Raw genomic sequence first — 24,696 nt, 5'->3', positions numbered from 1 at the left:
AAAAAATTCAATCAAAACTCATAAAATTAATTATATTCTTCAATATAATACAAATTTCATCAAATTCGTAACGCAAATCTTTAAATAAACTCATATTTTCATACTTTATTTGATATTGTTAGGAATAAAGGACTAAGTCGAAAAAAAAAAAGATAAAGGACTAAAACTTACTTGAAATTAAGTTAAAGGACCACAGATGTAATTTAGCCAATAAAATAAAGGGATAAGAAGTACATTTCAAAAAGAAAAAAAAAAAAAAAACTGTAAAAAAAAGTATATACTACGGTTAGCAAACGACCCTTTGTGGAGTTGACTCTGGAGGGTTGGACGCGTCCCTTTAAACAAATCAGTATGTGTGATTGGACATTTGGTTTCTACCTCAGCCAGCAAGAAAGCAATGGCGCAACATATTGGGTTCCAACTTCACCCTCACCCATCAGCAACATTCTTCTTGACAACTACAACTCGACTAAACGAGTCTACTACTTTCTCTCCATGCTCCTCCACCTTCCCTTCCCTTTCATCTCCGTCGTCCATTTCCATCTTGCGTTCATCTCCCTCGTCGATTCCGTTGAGGCACGACCACGATGATTCTGTTTCGTCTCTTCATCTTCAACCAATCTGCAGTGAGGACCACTTTGATCGCGTCGTTGCTGAGGCTCAACGGCAACAGCACGCTCTCCTTGTTGTTTGGTACATTCCTTCTTCTTCTTCGTGTTGTTATTTGTTCCATTCCTAATTCCTAATTAAATTAAAACACACTAAAACTGATGGAAATTTGTTTCTCTTTATTCTTGATTTGTTATACCAGCTTGTCTTATTGAGTTTTTAGATTTAGCTTTATTTAATGGAATTTTGAACTACTTCAGTCCTGTTTTAAACTTCTATTCCTTCAGCTTTGGTTATGTTTGGATATATATATCTAATTAAAAGCCGAATGAAATATCATTAAAATGGAGCACAAAGGAGAGGAGTGAAATGGAATCTAAATAATGCAATAAACTTATGGTTTATTGTTAGGATATTTTAACGATGAAAAGGGGGGAAAAGATTTGTTTCATTCCTTTATGTCCAAATAGGAGGGGAAGGAAAAGTGTTGAGTTGAATATCATAGGATGGGATATGTTCTGGACCAAACTCAGACTACAATGGCCCAATCTGACACAATAATGGACCGACTTCGGATCAACCTAACCCAGATCATAAGGGCGTGGAAGATTCTCAAATTAGAGCATCTTACTGCTGAATAAGGGCATGGAGGCACAAACAACATAGACCTTGCATAATTGTGGCAAACTCTGAGGCAAAACAGCCTAGCGACCCAAGGAGCCGAGGTCAACTAGGTGACCAACATCAGTTTCTCAGATAATTGCACGTAAACTGATCAGATCTGCTGGAACGCCGGTAGAAATGAGGTTGGGGAAGAGTTGAGAATCCTTACTAACTAAACTCCCCTTATCTTGAATTGGTTGACTCCGGATAGCTGCAGCCTCCCTGATATTATTTTTCCTTTTCTTGGCACAATTTTCCAGATCCACGACCTCAACAGGGCCTGAGGTTGCCCTCGCTGGAGAGGAAGTTGTTTGTGGGTTGAGGATAGGGATGCCACTCAGAACGGGACCTCCTGAAGTTGTTCGGTCGAGTCCGGTCTGACCTTCTTTAGCAGCGACTGAAGAGGATGATACAGCATCCTTGACCTTATACTTCTTGCTAATAGAAAGATACACCATTTTTTCTACAATAATCAAAGAGGAAACGAAGTCAGAACACATACATAGGTAAATATTCAAAGATAAAATAAACAATACCTATCTAGAAGTGCATTAGCCTCAGCTTGATCTCAGCAAGCCAATAACTGTTAGTATATATACAACGGGTTTTGTACATTAACTCTCCTTATTTCGCAACGGGACTCCGTTTTTGGCATGTTGAAGTTACTTCTCAAAGGTCTCTAGTAAGCTTGAAGATGCTTTGCATTATAGAGGTCAGTCTCACCGAGTTCAATCACCTTAAAAGTGAGTTCTCTTCTTCTCTTTTGAAAATGACGATTAGTCTAGGCCTTGGGAAAGCGGTTCTCGCAAATGATTACAGGCTCTCTGTCTTTGTCTACAACCAGACTCCCGTCATCGTTGCAGACATTGGCAATTACATATAAAGATCCGTGGGCCTCACGAGACTTCGGCACTACACAATAATACCGTCTTTTGAAATCCTTTAGAGAAACATTTTTTGCTTTGTTTAAAAGAAAAGTGCCCCTGCTTGCTCTTCTAGTTCTTGTTATGCCAAAGAAGCCCAAAGATGTTGAAAAAGAACGGGATGTAAGGAGTTAGTTTGAGATAGTGGCACACAATTTGAAAAACACGAATATAAAACGAACAGTTTGGATGGAGTTTGGAAGTGGCGAGGACAAGATGCTCGGGGATGTCCGTTTCAAACCTGTTAAAAGAGAGTCAAAGTCCCATATGTTTAAAGACAACCTCATACATGGTCATGACACAATTGGCGAATTCGCTATAGACACTTGTAGTCTTCTCCGACCATCTAGCTATCCAATCTTGCTGATGTCCTACTTACCTAAAAGCATCCGAGGAATTGGAGCCCTCATAGTGAGATAACCCTGTTCAAATCAGAGGAAGAAAAGTGAATTAGATTTTTCCAATTTCACCCTTCCACTCTTTATTGAAAGGGGAATGAAGAACAAATAACAGACCTCTACCTAGAAATGTCAAGATATCCAATTGAATGGATGAGTTTGGCTGAACATTCATGGGTGATCGCCAATGCTGTATGAGTTCCACGAGGATAAATACCGCCGGTAGCAGAGGACAAAGGGGAAAACCCAACATGAACATCACGCACCACCATCAAAAGAAAAAAATTGGAAGAAGCATAGACATCTAACTACTCACCAAAATTATCCCTACTGTTGAATATAAAGAGTATTAAGAGACATATTGTGAATAACCCGTGTGTTTCAACTACACGGCGGAATTTCTTTATATAGACAAAGGGTATTAAACAACCCTAATTTACAGTAATACTAACGAGCCAGAATACTTACAACCCATCTACTATAATATAATATAACGAGCAAAGGCTACCCTGTTTTGCTGAGGTGTATGAGGACATGATGTTTGGTGTAAAATACCGTTGGAAGCCATAAAATTTTGAAATTGATGAGACAAATATTCCTGAGCATTATCACTTCTTAAGGTACGAATGGAAATTCCAAATTGGGTTTTTATTTCTTGATAAAATTGCTCAAAGATGGAAAACAATTCAGTTATATTTTTCATTAAAAATAATCACGTACAACGAGAATAATCATCAATAAAAGTAACAAAATACTTAGACTCTAAAGTCGACACAATACGAGAGGGACCCCAAACATCAGAGTGAACCAAAGCAAAGGGAGAGGATACTCTTTTATTGACTCGATCGGGAAAATTACTACGGGTGTGTTTCCCTAACTGACACGACTCACAATGTAAATTAGACAACTTAGACAAACTAGGCACCAGTTTTTGTAGTTTGGTAAGACTTGTGTGTCCTAGCTGAGCATAGAGAGTATGAGGGGACTCTGTGGCAGAGCACGTCTTGGAAGATGTAGAAAGGTAATAGAGGCCTTGTGACTCACATCCGACGCCACTCGTCCGTCCCGAATTCCGGTCCTGCAAGGTAACATTATCATTAGTGAAAGTAATAATACAATTATGAGACCGAGTCAATCGACTAACTGAAAGTAAATTAAAGGGGCATCCAGGTACATAGAGAACAGATGCAACTGAGATGGAAGGGAGGATATGGACAGTGCCAACTCCTTGAGACCGGGTTTGAGTACTATTGGCAGAAGTTATAGTTGGTAAAAAATCAGATGTAGAGAGTGAAGAAAAGAGACCTTTATTACCAGTAACATGATCAGACGCACCAGAATCAAGAACCCAAGGGCCGAGAGAAGATGAGTGAGAGAGGTAAACGGATGAGTTACCATCGGAGAAAATCTTCATAGTTTGCTGGGGAGCCTTGTGGAGATGGTTTAGTCTGAATAGTTGCAGAAGAATCAAACGGAGTTGCATTTATCGAAGGCGAAGGCTTACCATGCAACTTCCAACAGCGATCAATAGTGTGTCCAACCCGATGACAATGCTCACACTTGGGACGAGGCTTAGAGTTGGACGGTCCTCCACGAGAACGATGCTGATTATGTCCCTGAGATGCAAGGGCAACAATGTCACCCGAAATTGAAGTAATAGACTGCTCAACTGGATGTTTTGCTGGTACTCGAAGGAGGATCGCTGAGGTAGTAGACATATCCGGAACAGTAACAGACCCCAAAATTTGATCACGAGTTGCAGAGTACTCCTGGGGTAGGCCATAGAGTGCAAGAAGCATGAAGAAGGTGCTGCGTTGATCCAACTCCTTCTTCTGTTTAGCTGGATTACTTGCAGCAGGAGGGAGAAGCTCATTAAAGTCATGAAGTGCACTATGAACGGTGCTAAGATATGCAGAAATAGAGCCATCGAGTGACTTCGGAGTAATGATATTCAACAAGCGGTGACAAACTCCATAGACACGTTGTGTGTCGTTAGTATAGAGTGCCTTTGCTTGACTCCAAACCGATTCACACGTGAGATGCGGACGGAAAATCGGTTTAACATCTGGATGAAGTGTAGACTTAATGACACTACACAACTGAGCATCAATCTGACTCCATTTGGATGTTTCAGCCACACTCACCTTTTCAAGAGTTGAGAACACGGTTTGCCGAAAAAATATTCACTGGAGACAGTGAGTCGATCGGGTAGTTGACGATTAGGGTTGTCTCTCAGTTGGCTCTAGATACCATATTGAATATAAAGAGTATTGGGAGACATATTGTGAATAACCCGTGTGTTTCAACTACACAGTGGAATTTCTTTATATAGACAAAGGGTATTAAACAACCCTAATTTACAGTAATATTAACGGGCCAGAATACTTACAGCCCATCTACTATAATATAATATTTACATTATAATATTTAACAACTACAAATTCCAGAAATATAGATGAAAACGAGAAGAAATAAGAGGTAAAATAGGAAGAAAGAGACTAACCTTGAAGATGAAAGTGAAGGAAGCATTGAATAGTAAGAACTTGAAATCTTTGTGAATTCTTGCAGAAAGAAGAGAGGTTTGGAGGGACGCCCCATCCAACAGACGCAAACCCCGTTGAACGGCATGACCCAAGAATGAAGAGGCGTATAGGGTACTCAATGGTCTCATTGGTAGGCCACATGGCATAAGCAGAAAAACATAGAATTCAGGTCCACTCTGGATCAGGATGCAATCTATTATATCGTATATATCGTTTCATTCAATCCTAACTTATAAAATTCAAATAATGAAACATTCTATGATTTCATTCCATTCCACCCTTTCCATTGATCCAAACATATTACTAAAAATAATATTCAATAGTTAGTTATTACATAATACACAGCGAGGATTTAAAATCTTAAGACTTAGGGCAATACATGAATGGTCAAGATTGATTTTATTGAAACTAAACTTAACCATGCATGACTGATCAAGATTTATTTTATTTAAAACTATTCTTAACCATTCATTTAAGGGTATATGGTCAAGATTGATTTCTATTAGGTTCTGTTTGCGAGCTTAAGAAGGGAGGAGAGGATTTTGGAAATAGGAAGGAGGAAATGGAAGGGATGGAGGGCTTTGGGAAAGGAAGACTTTGAGGGGTTTATTTTTCTTCATAACACAAAATTCTCCTAATTTGGGGAACAGAGCTTAATGATTTTTTTTTTAACTGATATTCCCTTTTTCTGAATGTTTATATGAGTGAGAGAGAGATTTGAGCAAAAGGGAAAATGACAAGATCTATACATATCATACAAGATATCCTTTCAGTACTCCCTATCATAATGTAGTGCCTATCAGAAAGATCTCCTCTTCCTGATTGAGCACAACTCAGTTTTTATTTTTTACAAGTTTAATTGAATTTATTTACAAAGTTTTCAAGGTTGTCAAACAGTGGTTTACGCTTATGAGTTGATGTGTGCAGTTCAAACTATTGAATATGTCGTTGATGGCCACATTCTTTTGGGGTGGGGGAGTTATTGTACACAGACAATTTTATCACCAAAATTGCAATTTGAAGCTATGAAGCATTTTAATCTTCTAAAAATTATTTAGTGATGCCATGTGATCAAGGCCCTATCAGAATACTACTGGTTTGTTTGTTATGGTATATTGAGTTTCATAATATTCCTTAAGCATTTAGGATGCCTTATTTTGTCTGTTACATTACACATGAGAAACTTATATTCCTTTCATTTTTCTGTTTAATGATTTACTCTTTTTATGAGATTTGAGATGATATTATTGGTTTGCAGGATGGCAAGTTGGTGCAGAAAATGTATATACCTAAAACCGAAATTGGAAAAGTTGGCAGTAGATTATTATCCAAGGTGAGATTCCATGTTGTGTTTTTGACTATCACACAGAACTACAATAATTTCAAAGCATATCTGTCACAGACATTATAATATTTGCTTTCTAGGCCTTGAACCGATGGAAAAATCTACTTCTTTTATTGGCCACTTAATATGAGGAACTTTTCCTTTATAACCCCTTAACATCCATTATGATTGAAAGTTTTCTCTAGCTTTAATGTAGTCTATTCTAGGGGAAAGGCCTCAGTCTCTTATTTGGGGCTCTGTCTGTTCATATAGTCTTTGGGAGAAATTGTGTCATGTGTACTTGCAATTCAATTTATTTATACTCTGATATGAGATCAGGCATTGATATCCCCACATGTGCTAATATGCTGATGAATCTAGACTAGTATTCTAACATTACTTCTGAAGCTGAATCATATTAAACTTGTTACAAATAAATAGACATGCAAAAGAATGTACGATCTGACTCAAATTCATATTTTGATAAGTCTTGGTAGATTCTTACTTTATTGGTAGGTTCAAATTTTAAATGTTATCATTATTAATGGATATATGGGATGTTTTTATTTTCAAAATATAAGAACCTAGTGAAGTCCTTAAATAACAAAGTGTGTGTAACGGTGGTTGATTGTCAAGCAAGTTCTTGTGCGATATAAATACTTATATTAGGGAGTTGTTTCTGATTTTTGGATATTTAAAATTGTCAGAACAGTTGCAGAGGATAGTTCCTGCAACTATACAATTTAGTGGCACGAACTATCCTTATCCATTCATCATTATTAACACCGGATCCATTAGGCAACTTTACTAGAATAGATGCAATCCTTTCGTAAGAACTAAACAATTCCAAAGAAGAACAATTGTGGTCTGTAACACCATCATCCAAAATCTTAGCATCTAATCTACTATTCACAGAGCTGCAAGGGACATATCTCTCACCATTGCACAGTCCTCATTCGGACTAGTTAGGAATCAAAACACGTAGTCTTCTTCCCTGAACTTTTGAGAATTCACCATATCGTCACAGATGCACACAACTGCACAAAAGCATCGAGTACATGACTAATCATTTCCAATTCTTCCCAAATTCCACTGATCTCCGTGAAATAATCGCTAACTGAACGATTATTTCCTTAAAACCATACAATTTCCGTTGTAACTCAGAAACACGTACAAGATCTGCGCAAAAGAACCGTTCTTTCACAGTTGTCCAAGCCTTCGGAGCAACATCTGTATGCACAATACTTTGAGCAATAGAAGGAGTTGCTCAATTCATAATCCATGAATGAACAAGATTGTTGCAATGCTCCCAAGCTTCATATGTTGAATAAAAAGAGTGAAATTGATACATTCAGATCAAAATGAATTATTGCATATGAAATTGTATTTATAGGTGCCATTAACAAGTTCAATAACCTAACTTAAAAACTAGAAAAACTTTAAATATCTAACTACTTCTGACCATCTAACTAACTGTACCAACTCACACCCACCATCATTACTTCAACATATATCTTGTAAAATTGTGTTGTTGTGTTTATGATGATTTCCCTTGTTTCAAGTATGTGTAGAATGGAATGTGGAATTTTCCAACACAAAAAATGTCGAGATCTTAACCTCCTCTGAACCACGAAGTTTAGGAAACTCAGCACTTTGGCCACTATGCTACTGTCCTAAAGTGCCACTAGGGCTGTCCAGAAAAACCAAAAGTTGAACCGCATCCAAAAAACTGAACTGTGGTAGGCATTTCATGAACCAAACTGTACTAGTTTAGTTGGATTCAGTTGTGAATTATCTGTCACAGTCGGTTCTTTTCGTGGAGCACAGTTCGGTTCGATTTTTATTATTTTAATAATCTTAATATTAATTACTAATGGCAATTGTTGAAGTTGTGGGATTTTAGAGAAAAGGAGAAGAGAAAATAATAAGGGTTTGAATATTATTGATAATAGTTTTATGCTAACTTGATTACAAAAGACTCAATACTAATATCTATTTATAGAGAAACATAGACTCAATCCTAAATCAAGAAAAAATCATAATAATAATGAGAGATATTATAAGATATCTCTGTGATTATAAATTGATCATAGGGAATAATTCAAGATACTCTATTATAATATAATATATATTATAAAATATTTTCTAATATTCTAACAGCAATTTTGTACAGTTTGGTTCAAAAAGTATAGTTCAGTTTGTTGTAAAAGTAGTTTTGGTTCGGTTTTACCAGTTTGATTTGGTTTGGGATGAATCATTAACAGTTCGGTTCAGTTCAATTTTTCTTTATTAACCAAACCATGAAATTCTGTTATTTTACAATACTTTGTACTAAATAATACATCACAGAAAAATAATGATTTATTCAAATTCTGCTACGCTATTGTCGTTGATTGACAACACTGCTTTAAATAGCAAGGCTTTTAGCTATGCCAATGATACATAGCTCTTGGAGGCAACTTTTTTCCCCCAGTGCACCCCTAAATCTTCTTCCAGCTTCTCATGGCATACATTTCAAGCACAAGACACAGTTTTCAACTATTCTCTTGAATGATCCACTCAACCTCCAACCTTGTCTTTCTAGCTCTGGATCTCATACCACTTTGAATAAGTATGACACCACAATCATCTCAAGTTGCGGTTGACATCATCGTAGAACACTGCATTTGCTTCAACTCCTTTGAAGTCTCGTACCAAAATTCTCCTTTGAAGTCATGTCAACCTCAGACAACAATAAAATGTCAAAAGTACAAACCAGTATCACGTTTTATGATATTTTACAACCTCCAAAAACAAGAACAACAAAGCAACATTTAAGAAATTTCATTGAAGACACGAGAACTCCACTTTCCAAATCATGGACTGAGTCGATTGACCACAACAGACCCCTGCTAGAGCTCAACAACACATATTAAACTTAAACCATTAACAATCAGCTCAACAATGATGAATGATCTACATTGTTACTTATTAGGTGGTGCAAATAGTGGTTGCCTGAACAAGTTTGATGGGCTTCAACAAACTATCCGAAATGCAGCAGAAGTACTCACAAGCAGCAAGCAACTATGGGATATGCATAAAAGAAGGAAAACCAGGGAGAAACAATATTCAGCAGACCAAGACAATAGGAACAGAGCATGTTGGATGTTAAGGTTCTAATTATCGAAATATAAAATAGTAGGAGAAATTGTGTGCATTAAGTGAAGAAGCCAAGAAAATATTGATTACAGAGCTAACGAACAGCTATTAACTGCAACATAATCATAGTTGACTAATATGCTGACTGTATTTATTGTGAGAAAAGAATGGCTTCAAGGTTATACATACTAGGCTATACATTATATAAGCAAATGGGGCCAATATCTAGAATTATAACACCAATGAATCTAGACATGTATATTTCAACACCACCAACTAACTTATATTAGAGAAGATAATTATATTTTAGAGTATAGTGAAGGCACCTCACGTGTACTTTTTTGTGTTGCTGTCATGGCATTTGAATTCAGAATTTTTCAACTATTATATGTTTGTGGATTTCGTGTAGATTGCAATTCTACAGCGTGGATGTTAATGCAGTTTCACACAAACTAGTTGCTCGTGCTGGTGTGACTGTAAGTTCCACTAAGCTTCCAATTTCTTTTCATTCTTTTTTTGTTTGCTATCTCAATTTAATGCGTGCAAAATGTGCTGATATTTTCTTCGTGTTGCATCTGCGGCATATAAACGTCGCTTCTACAAAACGGTGTGCTCATGTGGGTTCTTCAGCAATAAGTACTTTGTTTATGTGGATCACATGGTTTTTTCTTAAAGAAAGTTATTTTCTAAATTATATATATATATATATATATATATATGTATATATTGTTATTTGAAAAAAAAATTATTTTTTTTTTGTAAATTATTTCAGGAAGTCGCCATTTGAAAGGTTTTCTTAAGGAAGTTACCATTCTAAATGACGACTTATACTTAGAAAAAAAAGTCTATTTTTATTGATTGGAGAATGGAATGATACTGATAGGACTGTAATTGGACCGAATCCTAATGACGAGGAGGTCTTATTGGGCTGGAATGATGAAAGCGCAAAGTTTGGATGGTGTATGAGAGAAGGAAGAAGAAAGAGTAGGGAGAATGTGTGATGTGACAGCTGTCCTAGGTTGTTAGGATATTCCCCCAATAAAGTAGTGTGTGGGGGAAAATTGTAGGGATCAATGATTGTAATGTCAGTACCTTGTAGGGTCAGGCAGTGAGAGACTATGTTGCATGGATTACTAGAGCAGAAATGTATTTTGACGTTCAAAGAATTTATGAAGAAGTTAAGATTCAACTAACAAAGTTAAGCATGTAAGGACCAACAATCCATTGGTTTAATCTATGGCATGATTTGACGGAAACTCTAACCTGGGAAAACCTCCCTGAAGCTATGATGGCTCGTGTTGGAGGAGGCTGTTTAGATAATGCGTTTGATGAGCTTAAAGAACTCAAACAAATGGGCTCAGCAGAAGATTACATTGCTGATTTTGAGCTTTTTTCCTCAGTGTGGGCGCCTCCCTGAACAACAATTTATGGGGTATTTTGTGGGTGGTTTACGCCATGACATCCGATCTAGCGTCCGTACCTTAAAACCCAGCAATCGTTACACCACTATGCAACTTGCACGTGACATTGAGGCTGAGTTTGCAGTTTTAAACCCAACGGGTCAGCAAAGTGGGTCGCGTGGGAGACCGGGTCAATCTCCACCTTGGGCTCGTTCTAACAGGGCACATTGGGCTCAAAGAAATTCAGACCCTAACGGGTCACCAACTCAGACCCAATTTGGGTCTTTCTGGTCTTCGGGTAAGACCCGTTTTCAACTAGGTCATTCGCAGAGCTTTGGATTTGTGAAACCTAGCTCTTCGATAGCAAGTTTGCGTGGTAACACTAGCGGTGACGTGCGCCGGAGTTAGAACGAGAGGGATTGTGGTGTGAAACACATTCCATTTGCAGAGTTGCATGAACGACGAACGAAGGGACTATATTTTTGTTGTAATGAAAAGTGGCATCCACTCCATCAATGCACAACAAAACAACTTCGTGTGATAGTGTTGGGAGATGATGAATCGGTGAACGAGGCCAGAGAAATAGTAGTGGTTAAAGGATAGAGTAATGAGGAGAAGGACGAGGATGATCTTGCATGCAAGGCTATGGGGGTATTTTGCATAGGAAGGTCAGAAAGTAAAAAGAATGCTAGAACAATGAAAGAGGAAGGTTTCATTAGAGGTGCTTCAGAGATGGTTTTGATTGATAATGGTGCAACTCACACTTTCATCTCACTGACGGTGGTGGAGGCCTTGGGATTAACCATTGTGCTGACCAAGACTATGGGAGTTCGTTTGGGAGACGACCACCGTATTACGACAAAGGGAAAATGTATTGAGTTGAATTTACGATTGGACTCGGTCAGTACAAATATAGAGAGGCCTATGTGCTGGATTTGGGTGGTGTGGACATCATTTCGAGTGTTGTGGGGTTAGCAACCTTGGGGAAGGTGACTATGGATTGGAAAGAAATGTCTATGGTGTTTAGACATATGGGAGAGTTGGTCAGGTTGAAGGGAGAGTCTAAGATGGAATTAAATGCTACTTTCCAAAGCATTGTAATTCCAGGAAGGAATGTAGTAGGTGGCTGTTGGTCTACCACAATGGAGGTAGGAAATGAGTTGTTAACTTAGGGAAGAAAACATGCTGATGTTTCCAAGGAAATTCAGGGTCTTCTTCCAGTTAGAAACAAATCTCATGCCACTGTGTTACAACATTGGGCAGGTCCAATCAATGTAAGGCTCTATAGATATCCTCATTACCAAAAAGATGAGATTGAGAGAGAAATCAAAGAATTATTGCAGCAAGGGGTGATTAGAAACAGTACAAGTGCTTTCTCTAGTCATGTGATATTAGTCAAGAAAAAAGACAACTCTTGGCGCAAATGTGTGGATTATAGAGCCCTGAACAAGGTGACATTTCAGGATAAATTTCCCATTTCAGTTATGGATGAATTGATAGATGAATTACATGGTGTGAACTACTTTTCTAAATTGGATCTCAAATCGGGACACCATTAGATTAGAATGGCGGAAGAAGACATTCACAAAACGGAATTTCGCACGCACGAAGGATATTACGAATACTTGGTAATGCCTTTTGTTCTCACAAATGCACCAGCAACTTTCCAATCGGCAATGAATGCAATTTTCAAGCCTTTCCTTCGCAAGTTCGTCTTGGTATTTTTTGATGACATATTGGTGTATAGTGTGGATTGGAAGGCTCACTTGCAACACTTAGAAGTGGTTTTGCAAGTGCTTCAACAACATTGTTTTGTGGTCAATCAACAAAAGTGTGCTTTTGGACAAAGAAAAGTGGAATATCTTGGCCATCTTATTTAAGCTCAAGGAGTGGCAGGGGATCCTAACAAGGTTACTAGTGTCATTAATTGAAACATCTGATCAATTAACGGATTATGACGGCAAATCAACAATAATAGATTGGAAAATTATCAGGGTTTGATTTTGAATTGGTGTATAAGGTGGGTGTGGAGAATTAGGTGGCAGGTGCTTTGTCTCGTCAACATGACGAGTTGGAAGTAAAAACCTTGGTCTCTTATCCGATTTGGGAGCAAGGAAACGAATTACAGGCTGAAGTTATGCAAGATCCAGCATTGAAAGAGATTATTGAAGCATTACACAGTGATCCTGCATCCAAACCAGGATATGAATTGAAAGGTAGGGTCTTATTTTACAAAGGCAGGTTGGTGATACCTACAGCCTCTCCTATCATTGACACATTGTTGAAGGATTTTCATTCACCTCCAAGTGGAGGACACTCCGGTTATCTTCGTACATATAGAAGAATGACGGGGACACTTTATTGGCATGGAATGATGAAAAAGGTGCAAGAGTTTGTAAGGGATTGTGATACATGTCAGAGGCAAAAGTATGCTGCAACTACCCCTAATGGTTTACTACAACCCCTCCATATTTCGGAAATGGTATGGAGTGAAATCTCAATGGACTTTATTGTGGGCTTGCCTAAGAGTAATTGATTTGAAGCATTCTTAATAGTGGTCGATCGTCTTTCCAAATATAGCCGTTTTATTCCATCGAAGCATCCTTTCACTGCTCGTACTTAAAGCTGTCAATAAAGCCGCAAAGTCCAAATCTCCCACTCAAACATCTCCTACTAAGCCCCTAATATTAGGCCCCCTATTGAAATAAATTTTTAAAGCCCCGACCCATTATTTCATTATTTTTTGTAGCCTTAAGTGAGGGGACTCATAGGCCCAATGTTTTGTTAATTGATTTTTCTCGAAAAAATTTCTCAAAATCTAAAACATTTTTTTCTCCAAAATTTGTGAGCAAAATCAAAAAATTACTTTTCTTGAAACAATCAATTTTTTTTCTTTCTCAAATCATAAAAATTTCGAGAAAAAAATAAAAAAATTTGTAAATACTTTTTTATCGGAAAATTATTTTTTCGGGAAAAATAAAAAAACATTTCGAAATTATTTTTCAAAGAAATATCGATTTATTTTTTTGAAAAAGTAGGCTCATAGGCCACACTAAGCCCACAATTTTAGGGGTTTTTTGGTTTTGGGGCCTAAGAAATTTTTTGCCCACTCCAACATGTGGGCTGGGGCCAATAATTAATTGGCTTGTGAAATTGACAGCTATACTCGTACTATTGCTGCTGTATTTGTGAGAGAAGTCGTAAGGTTGCATGGTGTCCCTGACTCTATTTTGAGTGACCGTGACCCCTTATTTGTGAGTATTTTTTGGAAAGAGCTTTTTAAATTGTTGGAAATTGTTTTGAAGATGTCTTCTGCCTATCACCCCCAAACGAATGGACAAACAGAGTATAACACTTCAGATCTTGGTCACATTGGATCCCATGGCTGAATTGTGGTATAACACTCTATTTCATATTTCTACGGGTTTCACTCCTTTTGAGGTCTTACATGGGAGGAAATCACCGGTGTTGGTTCATTTTTCAGAGGGAGATACTAGAGTTGAGGCAGTAGCACAAGAGTTGTGGGACAGAGATGAAGCTCTTAGTCAACTCAAATACTATCCCACGGTTTTTTGGACCATACAAGATTGTGCAGAAAATAGGAGAGGTAGCTAACAAGTTGCAATTGCACGAGGGATAAAAAATTCATCCTATCTTTCACATCTCTCAATTAAAAAAGCCGACAGGAGACTACTCTCAAAATGAAAAGCTTCCCATTAGTTGAGATCGATAAAGGTGGTGCAACCTGAGAAGGTTTTGTCTTGGAGAGATAGCATAGCTTTGAAGAAGGCTAGCAACACAAGAGAGAGTGGTTAGTTAAATGGAAGGGTCTTGATGGTAGTGACGCAACTTGGGAGAATGAATTGCTGCTCAAAAGTCAGTTTCCAGACCTTAGCCTTGAGGACAAGGCTATTTTTGATGGACAGGGTGATGATAGGACTGTAATTGGACCAAATCCTAATGAGGAGGAGGTCTTAGGTCTTATTGGGATGGAATGATGACAGGCCCAAAGTTTGGATGGTGTATGAGAGAAGGAAGAAGAGAGAGTAGGGAGAATGTGTGATGTGACAGCTCTCCTAGGTTGTTAGGATATTCCCCCAAAGTCGCGTGTGGGGGAGAAGTGTAGGGGTCAATGATAGTAATGTCAGTACCTTGTAGGGTCAGGCAGTTAGAGACTAATCATATTCTCTGCTGAGGAGCTTTGCTCTGAAAACTTCTATTGCTTAAAGCCCTTGTAACTAATTTAAGTCTTAACCGCCCAATCAATTTGGTAACTACTCTGAATGCTTGCCTCATATTCCTTTATATTTCTGTCCCGGGTACTTCCAAACATAGTAGAAATTGGAATTGCAGAAGAAGTTTAAACAGAAGTTTGTAACTGTATAGATAATAAAGGAAAGATCTGGTATTATATATGACGTCTATAAATTTTTATGTTTTCACATCCCATGTTGTTTGTGCCTGCCGAAAATTGATCTAGTATCTTTTAAATTGTGTCTGATTTGGAGAAGACCATTAGAGGCTTCGCTACGATGTGTTGATCAAGTGGAGCACAAGTCAATGAAAATAGGTAGATAAAGATTAGGGAATGAAGATAGGTAGATGAATATTAGGGAAAACTATAGGAAAATTCATGAAAACATGATGCTCTGAAAGACCTTTCCTTAAAAATCTAGTGTTTAACAAAGTTTTAAATAGCAGTCAGTCGTAGTTGCATTAAGGATTTCAGAATTTTGGTTGTTATGGATGCTGCGTTACAAATTACCGTCATTGCAATGTAAATTAATCACAACATTACAAAATCTTATTAAAATTATTTGTACTATAATATAATTGTTGAAAATATATTTATATTTATTACATATCATGTAAATAGGGATAATATCTTCCATATTTATTTTTGTATTTATTGCCTTGAGCCTATATAAAACAGACTCCGTTGTGTAGTTCAGACACACGGTTTCACCATATGTCTCTCTCATTCTCTTGGTATCTAGAGCCTATTAAGAGAGACAACCCTATACTGTGATTACCCCGGGACCCACTGTCCTTCGGTGAGATTTTTTTTTCGGTAAACCGTGTCTCAATTCCGGTTTACCCTTTCTTTGTCGCTTTTCGTTCATTTTTTTTTCCAGCAAATCAGTCCACTGTTCATCGCGCGGTACTGTTCATCGAAAAAAAAAAAAAAAAAGAAGAGTTCCGTTGTTTCAACTGCACAAAGTGGTAAGTCACTTGTTTGCATCTCACTTTCTCATAGCCCATGGATTCTCGATTCTGGTGCATCTGATCACATTACTGGTAATAAGACTCTTTTCTCCCCTCTCAACATCTGGTTATTTACCTAGGATAGTCTCAGCCAATGGTTCCCAAACACAGTCTCAAGGGATTGGCACTGTCCAAATCCTCCCTACTCTGTTAGTTAAATCTGTCCTTTATGTGCCTGGATGCCCATTTAATTTAATTTCTATCAGTCGATTGACTCGTTCTCATGATTGTGTTGTCACATTTACTAATTGCAATGTTACTTTGCAAGACCGAATATCAGGACGACAAATTGGTGTCGGATGTGAGTCTAATGGTCTTTATTATCTCTCAAACCCATCAACAGCGTGCCCTACCACATATTCTCCTCTTACTATACATGCTCAGTTAGGTCATCCGAGTCTTCCCAAACTTCAACAATTAGTACCTAATCTAACCAAAATATCTAGCTTAAATTGTGAGTCGTGTCAATTAGGGAAACACACTCGTAGTCATTTCACTGATCGAGCTAATAAACGAGCTTCCTCCCCATTTGCTTTAGTTCACTCAGATGTTTGGGGTCCCTCTCGTACTATTTCCACACTTGAGTCTAGATATTTTGTTACCTTTATCGATGATTTTTCCCGTTGTACGTGGTTATTTTTAATGAAAAATAGGTCTGAATTATTTTCTATTTTTGAACAATTTTATAAGGAAATTAAAACTCAATTTGGTGTATCCATTCGCACTTTGCGCAGTGATAATGCCCGTGAATATTTGTCCCATCAATTTCAAAATTTTATGACCTCTAACGGCATTTTTCATCAAACATCTTGTGCTCATACACCTCAACAAAATGGGGTAGCCGAACGCAAAAATCGGCACCTTATTGAAACCACTCGTACTCTCCTTCTTCATGGTAATGTACCAACTCGCTTTTGGGGCGATGCTGTTCTAATGGCGTGCTATCTTATAAATCGCATGCCTTCGTCTGCTCTTGATAACAAAGTCCCTCACTCGATCCTCTTTCCTGGTACCCCTCTTCACTCACTTCCTCCTCGGGTCTTTGGATCTACATGTTTTGTCCACAATCTCACTCCTGGTCTTGACAAACTTTCACCTCAATCATTAAAATGTGTCTTTCTTGGTTATCATCGGTCCCAAAAAGGTTATCGCTGTTATTCTCCTACTCTTCGACGATATCTCATATCGGCTGATGTCACATTTTTTGAGTCTGTTACATACTATGAGTTGCTTCCTGATCCTTTGTCTGCAACTATTCCTCTGGACCTACCAAAGTCTATTTCACCTTCTCTTTTACCATTAGAGCCTATTACGTATGCCCCACCTGAGACACCTCCTGTGGCCCCTCCCACTGTCCCACTTGAGACTCCTCTTGTTGATCCTCCAACTGTACAACCTCTTCAGACATATCGTCGTCGTCAACCACCATCGGTTGTACATGTCCCTACACCTGTTCTTGATACCGAGGTCACTCCAGACGCTCCTTCACCGCCACCTCCTTCTTTATCGGATCCGACCCTTGATATTCCTATTGCTATTCGTAAAGGTATACGTCCTACTCGTAACCCATCCCTTCATTACATTGGCTTGAGTTACCATCGTCTTTCTCCTTTGCATTATACTTGTTTGTCTTCCCTGTCTTCTGTTTCTATTCCTAAATCTCCAGGTGAAGCTTTATCTCACCCAGAGTGGAGACAAGCAATGATTGACGAGATGTGTGCACTTCAGAGTAGTGGTACATGGGAATTGGTTCCTTTACCGTCTGGAAAGTCTTTAGTAGGATGTCGTTGGCTTTATACGGTGAAAGTTGGTCCTGATGGTAAGATTGATCGTTTTAAAGCTCGTTTGGTAGCAAAAGGGTACACTCAAGTTTTTGGCCTCGATTACAGTGATACTTTCTCCCCTGTGGCTAAGATGGCCTCTGTTAGACTACTCCTCTCTATTGCAGCCATCAGACATTGGTCTCTACATCAACTTGACATTAAAAATGCTTTTTTGCATGGTGACCTTGAAGAAGAAGTGTATATGGAGCAACCACCTGGGTTTGTTGCTCAGGGGGAGTCCTCTACCATGGTTTGTCGACTTCAGAGGTCTCTCTATGGTCTTAAACAGTCTCCTCGAGCTTGGTTTGGTAGATTTAGCACAGTAGTGCAACAATTTGGCATGATTCGAAGTGAAGCTGATCATTCTCTTTTTTATCGTCACTCAACCCAAGGGTGCATTTACTTGATTGTCTATGTAGATGATATTGTCATAACTGGTAGTGATCAACAGGGCATACTCCAATTGAAACAACATTTATCTCATCAGTTTCAAACTAAAGATCTTGGCAAGCTCCGCTACTTCTTGGGTATTGAGGTAGCCCAATCTAAGGACGGCTTAGTAATTTCACAAAGAAAATATGCTATGGATATTCTTGAAGAGACAAGTTTGTTGAATGCCAAACCGGTTGACACTCCTATGGATCCAAACGTCAAACTTCTACCTAATCATGGGGAGCCATTTTTAGATTCAGGGAGATACAGAAGATTGGTTGGTAAATTAAACTACCTCACAGTCACCCGTCCAGACATTTCTTTTGCAGTCAGTGTGGTAAGTCAATTCTTAAATTCTCCTTGTCAAGAACACTGGGATGCTGTGATACGAATCTTGAAATACATTAAAGGTGCTCCAGGAAAAGGTCTAATTTATGAAAACAGAGGACATACTCAGATAGTTGGTTATTCAGATGCCGATTGGGCAGGCTCACCCATTGATAGGCGATCCACTTCTGGGTATTGTGTACTTGTTGGAGGAAACTTAATATCTTGGAAGAGTAAGAAACAAAGTGTAGTTGCAAGATCTAGCGCTGAAGCTGAATACAGGGCTATGGCATTAGTGATCTGTGAGCTCATTTGGTTGAAACAGTTACTCAAAGAGCTTCAATTTGAAGAAGCAACACAAATGACATTAATATGTGATAATCAAGCAGCATTGCACATTGCCTGTAATCCAGTTTTTCATGAGAGGACCAAACATATTGAGATAGATTGTTACTTTGTAAGGGAGAAGATCGAATCAGGCGACATCACCACTAGTTTTGTTAATTCCAATGATCAATTGGCAGATGTATTCACTAAGCCTCTGAGAGGTCCTCGAATCAGTTATATATGTAACAAGCTTGGTGCATATGATTTATATGCTCCAGCTTGAGGGGGAGTGTTGAAAATATATTTATATTTATTACATATCATGTAAATAGGGATAATATCTTCCATATTTATTTTTGTATTTATTGCCTTGAGCCTATATAAAACAGACTCCGTTGTGTAGTTCAGACACACGGTTTCACCATATGTCTCTCTCATTCTCTTATTCAACAATAATATATAATAACTTACATTAAAATTTTTTCATTATTATAAGATAAGATTTCTAAAGTAAAAATATATAAAATTACAGCTAAAAAACTACAAAAATCTCACAGCAGGGTTCTCTCTCTGGCCTTTCCCTCACACTCTCTAAGTCTTAAACTCTCAACTCAAACAAGAAAAAAAGGAAAAATAGCTGCATAACCAATTCAACCTGCCCATTTGTTACCCATTCACGGCCACAATTCACACTGACACAACCAAGTACCAACCTCACCACCTACCCCATAATGGATCAAGAGGGCAAGATGATATGACCCTGGATTTTTCTAGGTTGAAAACTTACAGCTTTGAGTCAAAATCGCGTATTGCTGGAGAACACGATAAACAGAACTACGAAACTCCGAATCGGACGATTACAAAACGAGGTGAAAGACGACGTTCTGAAACGCAAGTTAGGCTGTTGAATCACCGAAAACGCAAGAATGGCGCCACAATCTAGGGATTGATAAGCCAAAAAGAACGCAACACAAAAATAGTATTCCAAATTTGCCTTAAAAAAAAATAAGGGTTTGCCTTTTATAGTGGCAACTCCTTACAAGTTCTCTAAATTTGACCCAACTAAAGTTATTTAGAACCTCCTTCGCCTTCTTTGACCTTGCTCTTGTCATTGGAGTTCGAAGACCTTGAATATCCTCTAGGCTTCCTTCCTTGGTTATGCATTCTATGTCCTCATCACAAGAGAAGGTCAAAATCAGAAAGGTAAAGTAGTGTTTAGATCTATTTTAAAAAAGTGATTTGTATTCATCTAGAAAAAAAAAAGGGATTCTCAGCTTTTGTTGATGAACAGCATTTCTTCGCGGCCGTTTTGCATTATTTTTCTTCACTCTGTTAGAACAGAGAATAACTACATTTCCGTTTTTTTATTCCTTGATGGTATCTTTTGATCCAAATAGTCCATTCTACGTAATGGTACTTATGCCTTAGTTATCAAAGAAGTTAATCTAGTCAGAAATTTCAATTTTAAATTCAAGCAGCCTGTTTCTAGAAGCTGAGCTGTCCAAATCTGTTGGCATATTCCCCACTTTTGGTGGAGATGGTTGTAACTAAATTCTGTTCATATAGCCTTTTGAGCTAAATGAAAAGTACAATCAGAATTCAATCAATACTCTATCTTTTATTCAGTCTCAGTTTAACAATTGTTCATCATCACTGAGTTCTATTCAATCATTAGAGCTTATTTAGTGAACTAGGATCGTTAATGGTTCTCCCTAACAATCCAAATCGGTCTCATTCTATTTAGTGGGAATAGACTTTTGTGTTGTTATCGTCTTTGTTGTGTTACAGGATTGTTTTGCCGGAGGGTATTACAAACTTTGGAATGATTGCCTGGTTTTATTAAGCTCGTCTGGTAATTAGCTTGAACCAATGCTTGATGTGTCTACATGTTATATGAAACCATTTTTCTCAACTTTCCTATGTTCCAGTTGATTACCGTATTTGCTTCAACTAAATGAACTATTAAGACATTTTTATCTTATCATGTTTTTTCCCCCATGTATTTGCATGTTGTGGCCTCTGAATCATTGCAGAAAATGCCAACCATACAAGTAAGCACCATTGTATTTTATTTGATAAGTTTGTTGTATTCTTCTTTGGCTGGTGATTAAAATGTTTCCTTTGCAGCTATGGAAAGACAGCAAGAAACAAGCTGAAGTCATTGGTGGGAATAAAGCATATTTGGTAATAAATGAGGTTCAGGAGATGATTGAGAATGAGTGCACTGTGAGTTTTTAGTGCAACAGGCATTTTATGCGATTTTAATATACCGTTAAATGATTTTAGGTAACTTTTTTTCCAAAAAATGAAGCGATAAAAAACCCAGTTCAAATGTATATAATTGGAAAGGAATTGGAACATGAAAAAGAGAAACGAGAAAAAAAAACTCCTGAAATAGTTTTTCCTTCAACAAAAGGTTTCCTTTTCACACAAATTAGTGATTCGAGTGATTCCTTCCATTTCAATTTCTCCCATTTATCGTTTCAAACTCAGTTTTGCAGGTCTGTTTCTGTTTTGCATCAAATGTATTTAAAAGTAATTTCACTATGAATTTCATTTTTATTATTAAGTATGAAAGGAAGTAACTACTTGTTAGATGATGACAAATTTGAGGTTTGAATTCCGAAGTAAGAGCAGACAAGGTTATGCACTTGACGTAACATGTCTAAGTCCATCCAGAATGAAACTTCCTTCGTGTGGGTGCTTAAGTGGGTTGCATCATATATATTATTCATTTATAATTTTTCAAGGGTTAAATATGTTTTTATACTTTATGAATATATTATATTTTGTTTTTAGTCTTTCTAAAATTTCAATTCAAACAATAGTTTCATAAATATTTTCCATCAATAATTTTGATCATTGCTTTTAATTTAACTCATGTATATTGTTTGAATTTTTAAATAATTTTTTGCGTACATATTTAGAATATCATAAGAATCTCTCACAAAAATTTAGATTTTTTATTCATCGGAGAGGACCCCTACAACAATAGAATGCATTGCTACATGATAGACTAATTTTTTCTACGGTTAGATTTAATCATCCACCATATCTTATCATGTGCTATCCACACAAAATCTAACCCTTCAACTTTGACATGGTTTTCCCTCTCTATTTCTCTTCCCCATCCCCACCGGTTATCCACATCAACCTTGTTACACTTTGTTGATTCTTTCATTTTTATATCACAACATTCAAGATAACTTGTTCAAGCCAAGTGATCAGACCATCATCATTGACTCTCATTATCATTACCTCATCAAATAAGATATAGGAAAATAAATCAAGCTTTTGAAGAAGCAACTAGAAGAACTGACCATGTTACTATGTTAATGATGTTGCTCCTAATCGCTTCAAAGAAAACCAATTAACTAAACCATTGTAATGTATATGCTGATTTGACCTTGACTAATTGCCAATTGGAGATGTTGATTGCTAATTGAAAAATGACGGAGAAGGAATTATATGGTAATAATTGTTTAATAAAAAACAGTTAAATTTTTCTGGGTATAAACTTTTTTTTGTGAAAAAAAAAGAAATTGCTTGTTAAAAAGAGGTCTATTTGTATGTGTCATGACTCAATCAAAGCAAACATAAATTGAGATGAGATGCTGCAGCAGGGAACAATTTGAGCGCTAATACATGTCGACGAGGTAACAGTGGTGTGGTAGCCGAAGTCCATGACGTGATCTGTTTGATTTGGACAACAGTGGTGTGCCGGAGGAGTAAATTGAAATGTTATGTGTTGTATTTCTCTTTGTTTAGATCCATGAAAGGTAAACAATCTAGAACTGATGTGGTTGCTTAAAGGGGAAAGTATAGATTGAGTGTAGATGATGTATTATAACATTGTGAAGTATATAAATGAATCTACATTGTTGAAATTATTTAATTATATATCTACGGTTAAAACAAATTGGTCCAAAATTGACCATTCTTTTTCCTGCTGCAAATTATTGGCAGCCTTGATGTAATTAGATCAGTTTTTGGGTTGATTAAGTACTGATTTTAACAAATTTTGAGACCGAGTTTAGCACAATTTTGGGACTATTTTTAGATCAATTCTGGGACTGATTTTAGCAGGTTTGAGACTGATTTTAGATCAGTTTTGGGATTGATTTTGTAATTGATTTTAGAACAATTCTGGAACTGTTTTTTGACTCATTTTGGGACTCATTTAAGCGGGTTTGGGGCTGACTGACTATACATAAAATTTGGGACTAATTTCGTGACTGATATTGAGACAGTTTTTTTAATCAGTTTTGGAACTGATTTAAGCAGGTTTTGGACTGATTTTAGCGTAGTTGACTAAATCAAAATATCACCATTAGAACCAATATACTTGAGACTAAATCAAATTAGAACCAAGACACCTGGGAGTAGGACTGTGCAAAAAAACCGGTTTTGAGACCCAAATCCAAAACCAAATCCAAAACCATTTTTAATAACCGGTTAAAATAATATGGATATAAACCGGTTTATTTAAAACCGGTTGGATAACCACCCACATTTTATTTTTGGATTTGGATTTAAACCAGATTTTATCAACTCAATTCCCAAATTCCAATCTCAGAACCCTAAATCCCCAAAACCCTCAAAAGCATTTTTCGGCAGCGTTTCCCGGCAATCTTTCCTTCTGGCAAACCGACATTCCATCTTTGAAGCACCTTCCTTCCTTCTTTCTCAAACGTTTACATTTGGTTCGTTTCTATTCATCCTTACTAAGTTTTTTCTCTTGTTTATTCTTCTTAGTTTCTTCGTTTCTATTCGTTTTGTTGTTGCTTGAAAATCAAATTCCTATGTTTGTATTAGAGGAATTACACAAAAGGGTGTTATTAGATTATGGTAGCGACAATGAAAATGAAAAATGTGTTAGTTTTATTGAGCTTGCTTTTAATTACTTTGAAAATGAATGTTCTCAATGACCATAACCTTATTGATGATTTTGCAGTCTATTGAAAAGAGTGGGGATAGGGGTTGTAAGAGTATACCAATTCTATTGCTTTAAAGAATGAAAATGATCTTTAAGAGATAGGGGTTGTTAAAGACCCATCAAAATATATTAGGGGATCTTTAAGAGATGCAACCAACATTTCTATTGCTTTAAAGAATGAAAATGATGTATACAATAAGTACATTGAATTAAACTACTACACACTTTAACGGTCTATTGGTTATGCATGTGAATTAACATGTATAGTTTACTTGAGGCTAGCAGAGTTATGGTATTGATATTCTTTCCAATTTCTTTATAAGACCAACAACTATGTGAACATAGTTTCAAATATTCAGAGCAACATAGTGTCATAGTTTTTCTTCAGTTTCAAATCAAAAAGCTTTTTATTGAGTGGCAGAGGCAAAGAGACCTAGTTTACTGTAATCAAGTAAGTTGTTTCATGCTTATTTCAATAACATTATTGTGCAAAGGAAAATGACATTTATGTTTTCTCTCCTCTAACAATAGAGAAATTTATTGTGCTCTGTACTACAAGATTCCAATTCTACATTGACTTACGTAGCA

General features: G+C 37.1%; 1 protein-coding gene across 1 annotated transcript; it reads left to right on the top strand.

The window, feature by feature from the left end:
* Positions 1–314: 314 nt before the first annotated feature.
* LOC101493400 (thioredoxin-like 3-2, chloroplastic) lies at positions 315–21,769 on the top strand. The gene is made up of 6 exons (XM_027330629.2): positions 315–693; positions 6,395–6,469; positions 10,008–10,074; positions 20,961–21,024; positions 21,206–21,223; positions 21,300–21,769. Exons 1-6 carry the CDS (start codon positions 398–400, stop codon positions 21,326–21,328), a joined length of 549 nt encoding a protein of 182 aa, XP_027186430.1. The 5' UTR covers positions 315–397; the 3' UTR covers positions 21,329–21,769.
* The last annotated feature ends 2,927 nt before the right edge of the window (positions 21,770–24,696 follow it).

Source organism: Cicer arietinum, chromosome 4, assembly GCF_000331145.2.
Source record: "Cicer arietinum cultivar CDC Frontier isolate Library 1 chromosome 4, Cicar.CDCFrontier_v2.0, whole genome shotgun sequence".
In the NCBI taxonomy this organism is placed as follows: domain Eukaryota; kingdom Viridiplantae; phylum Streptophyta; class Magnoliopsida; order Fabales; family Fabaceae; genus Cicer; species Cicer arietinum.
The sequence above is the reverse complement of the archived record's forward strand: the minus strand, read 5'-3'. Positions and strand labels throughout refer to the sequence as shown.

Excerpts from the sequence above, each read along its gene's own strand:
- LOC101493400 (XM_027330629.2), top strand. The coding sequence starts at position 398 with ATGGCGCAACATATTGGGTTCCAACTTCACCCTCACCCATCAGCAACA. Across the intron at positions 6,470-10,007 it reads GCAGTAGATTATTATCCAAG|ATTGCAATTCTACAGCGTGG; the intron begins GTGAGATTCCAT and ends GATTTCGTGTAG. Across the intron at positions 10,075-20,960 it reads TTGCTCGTGCTGGTGTGACT|GATTGTTTTGCCGGAGGGTA; the intron begins GTAAGTTCCACT and ends GTTGTGTTACAG.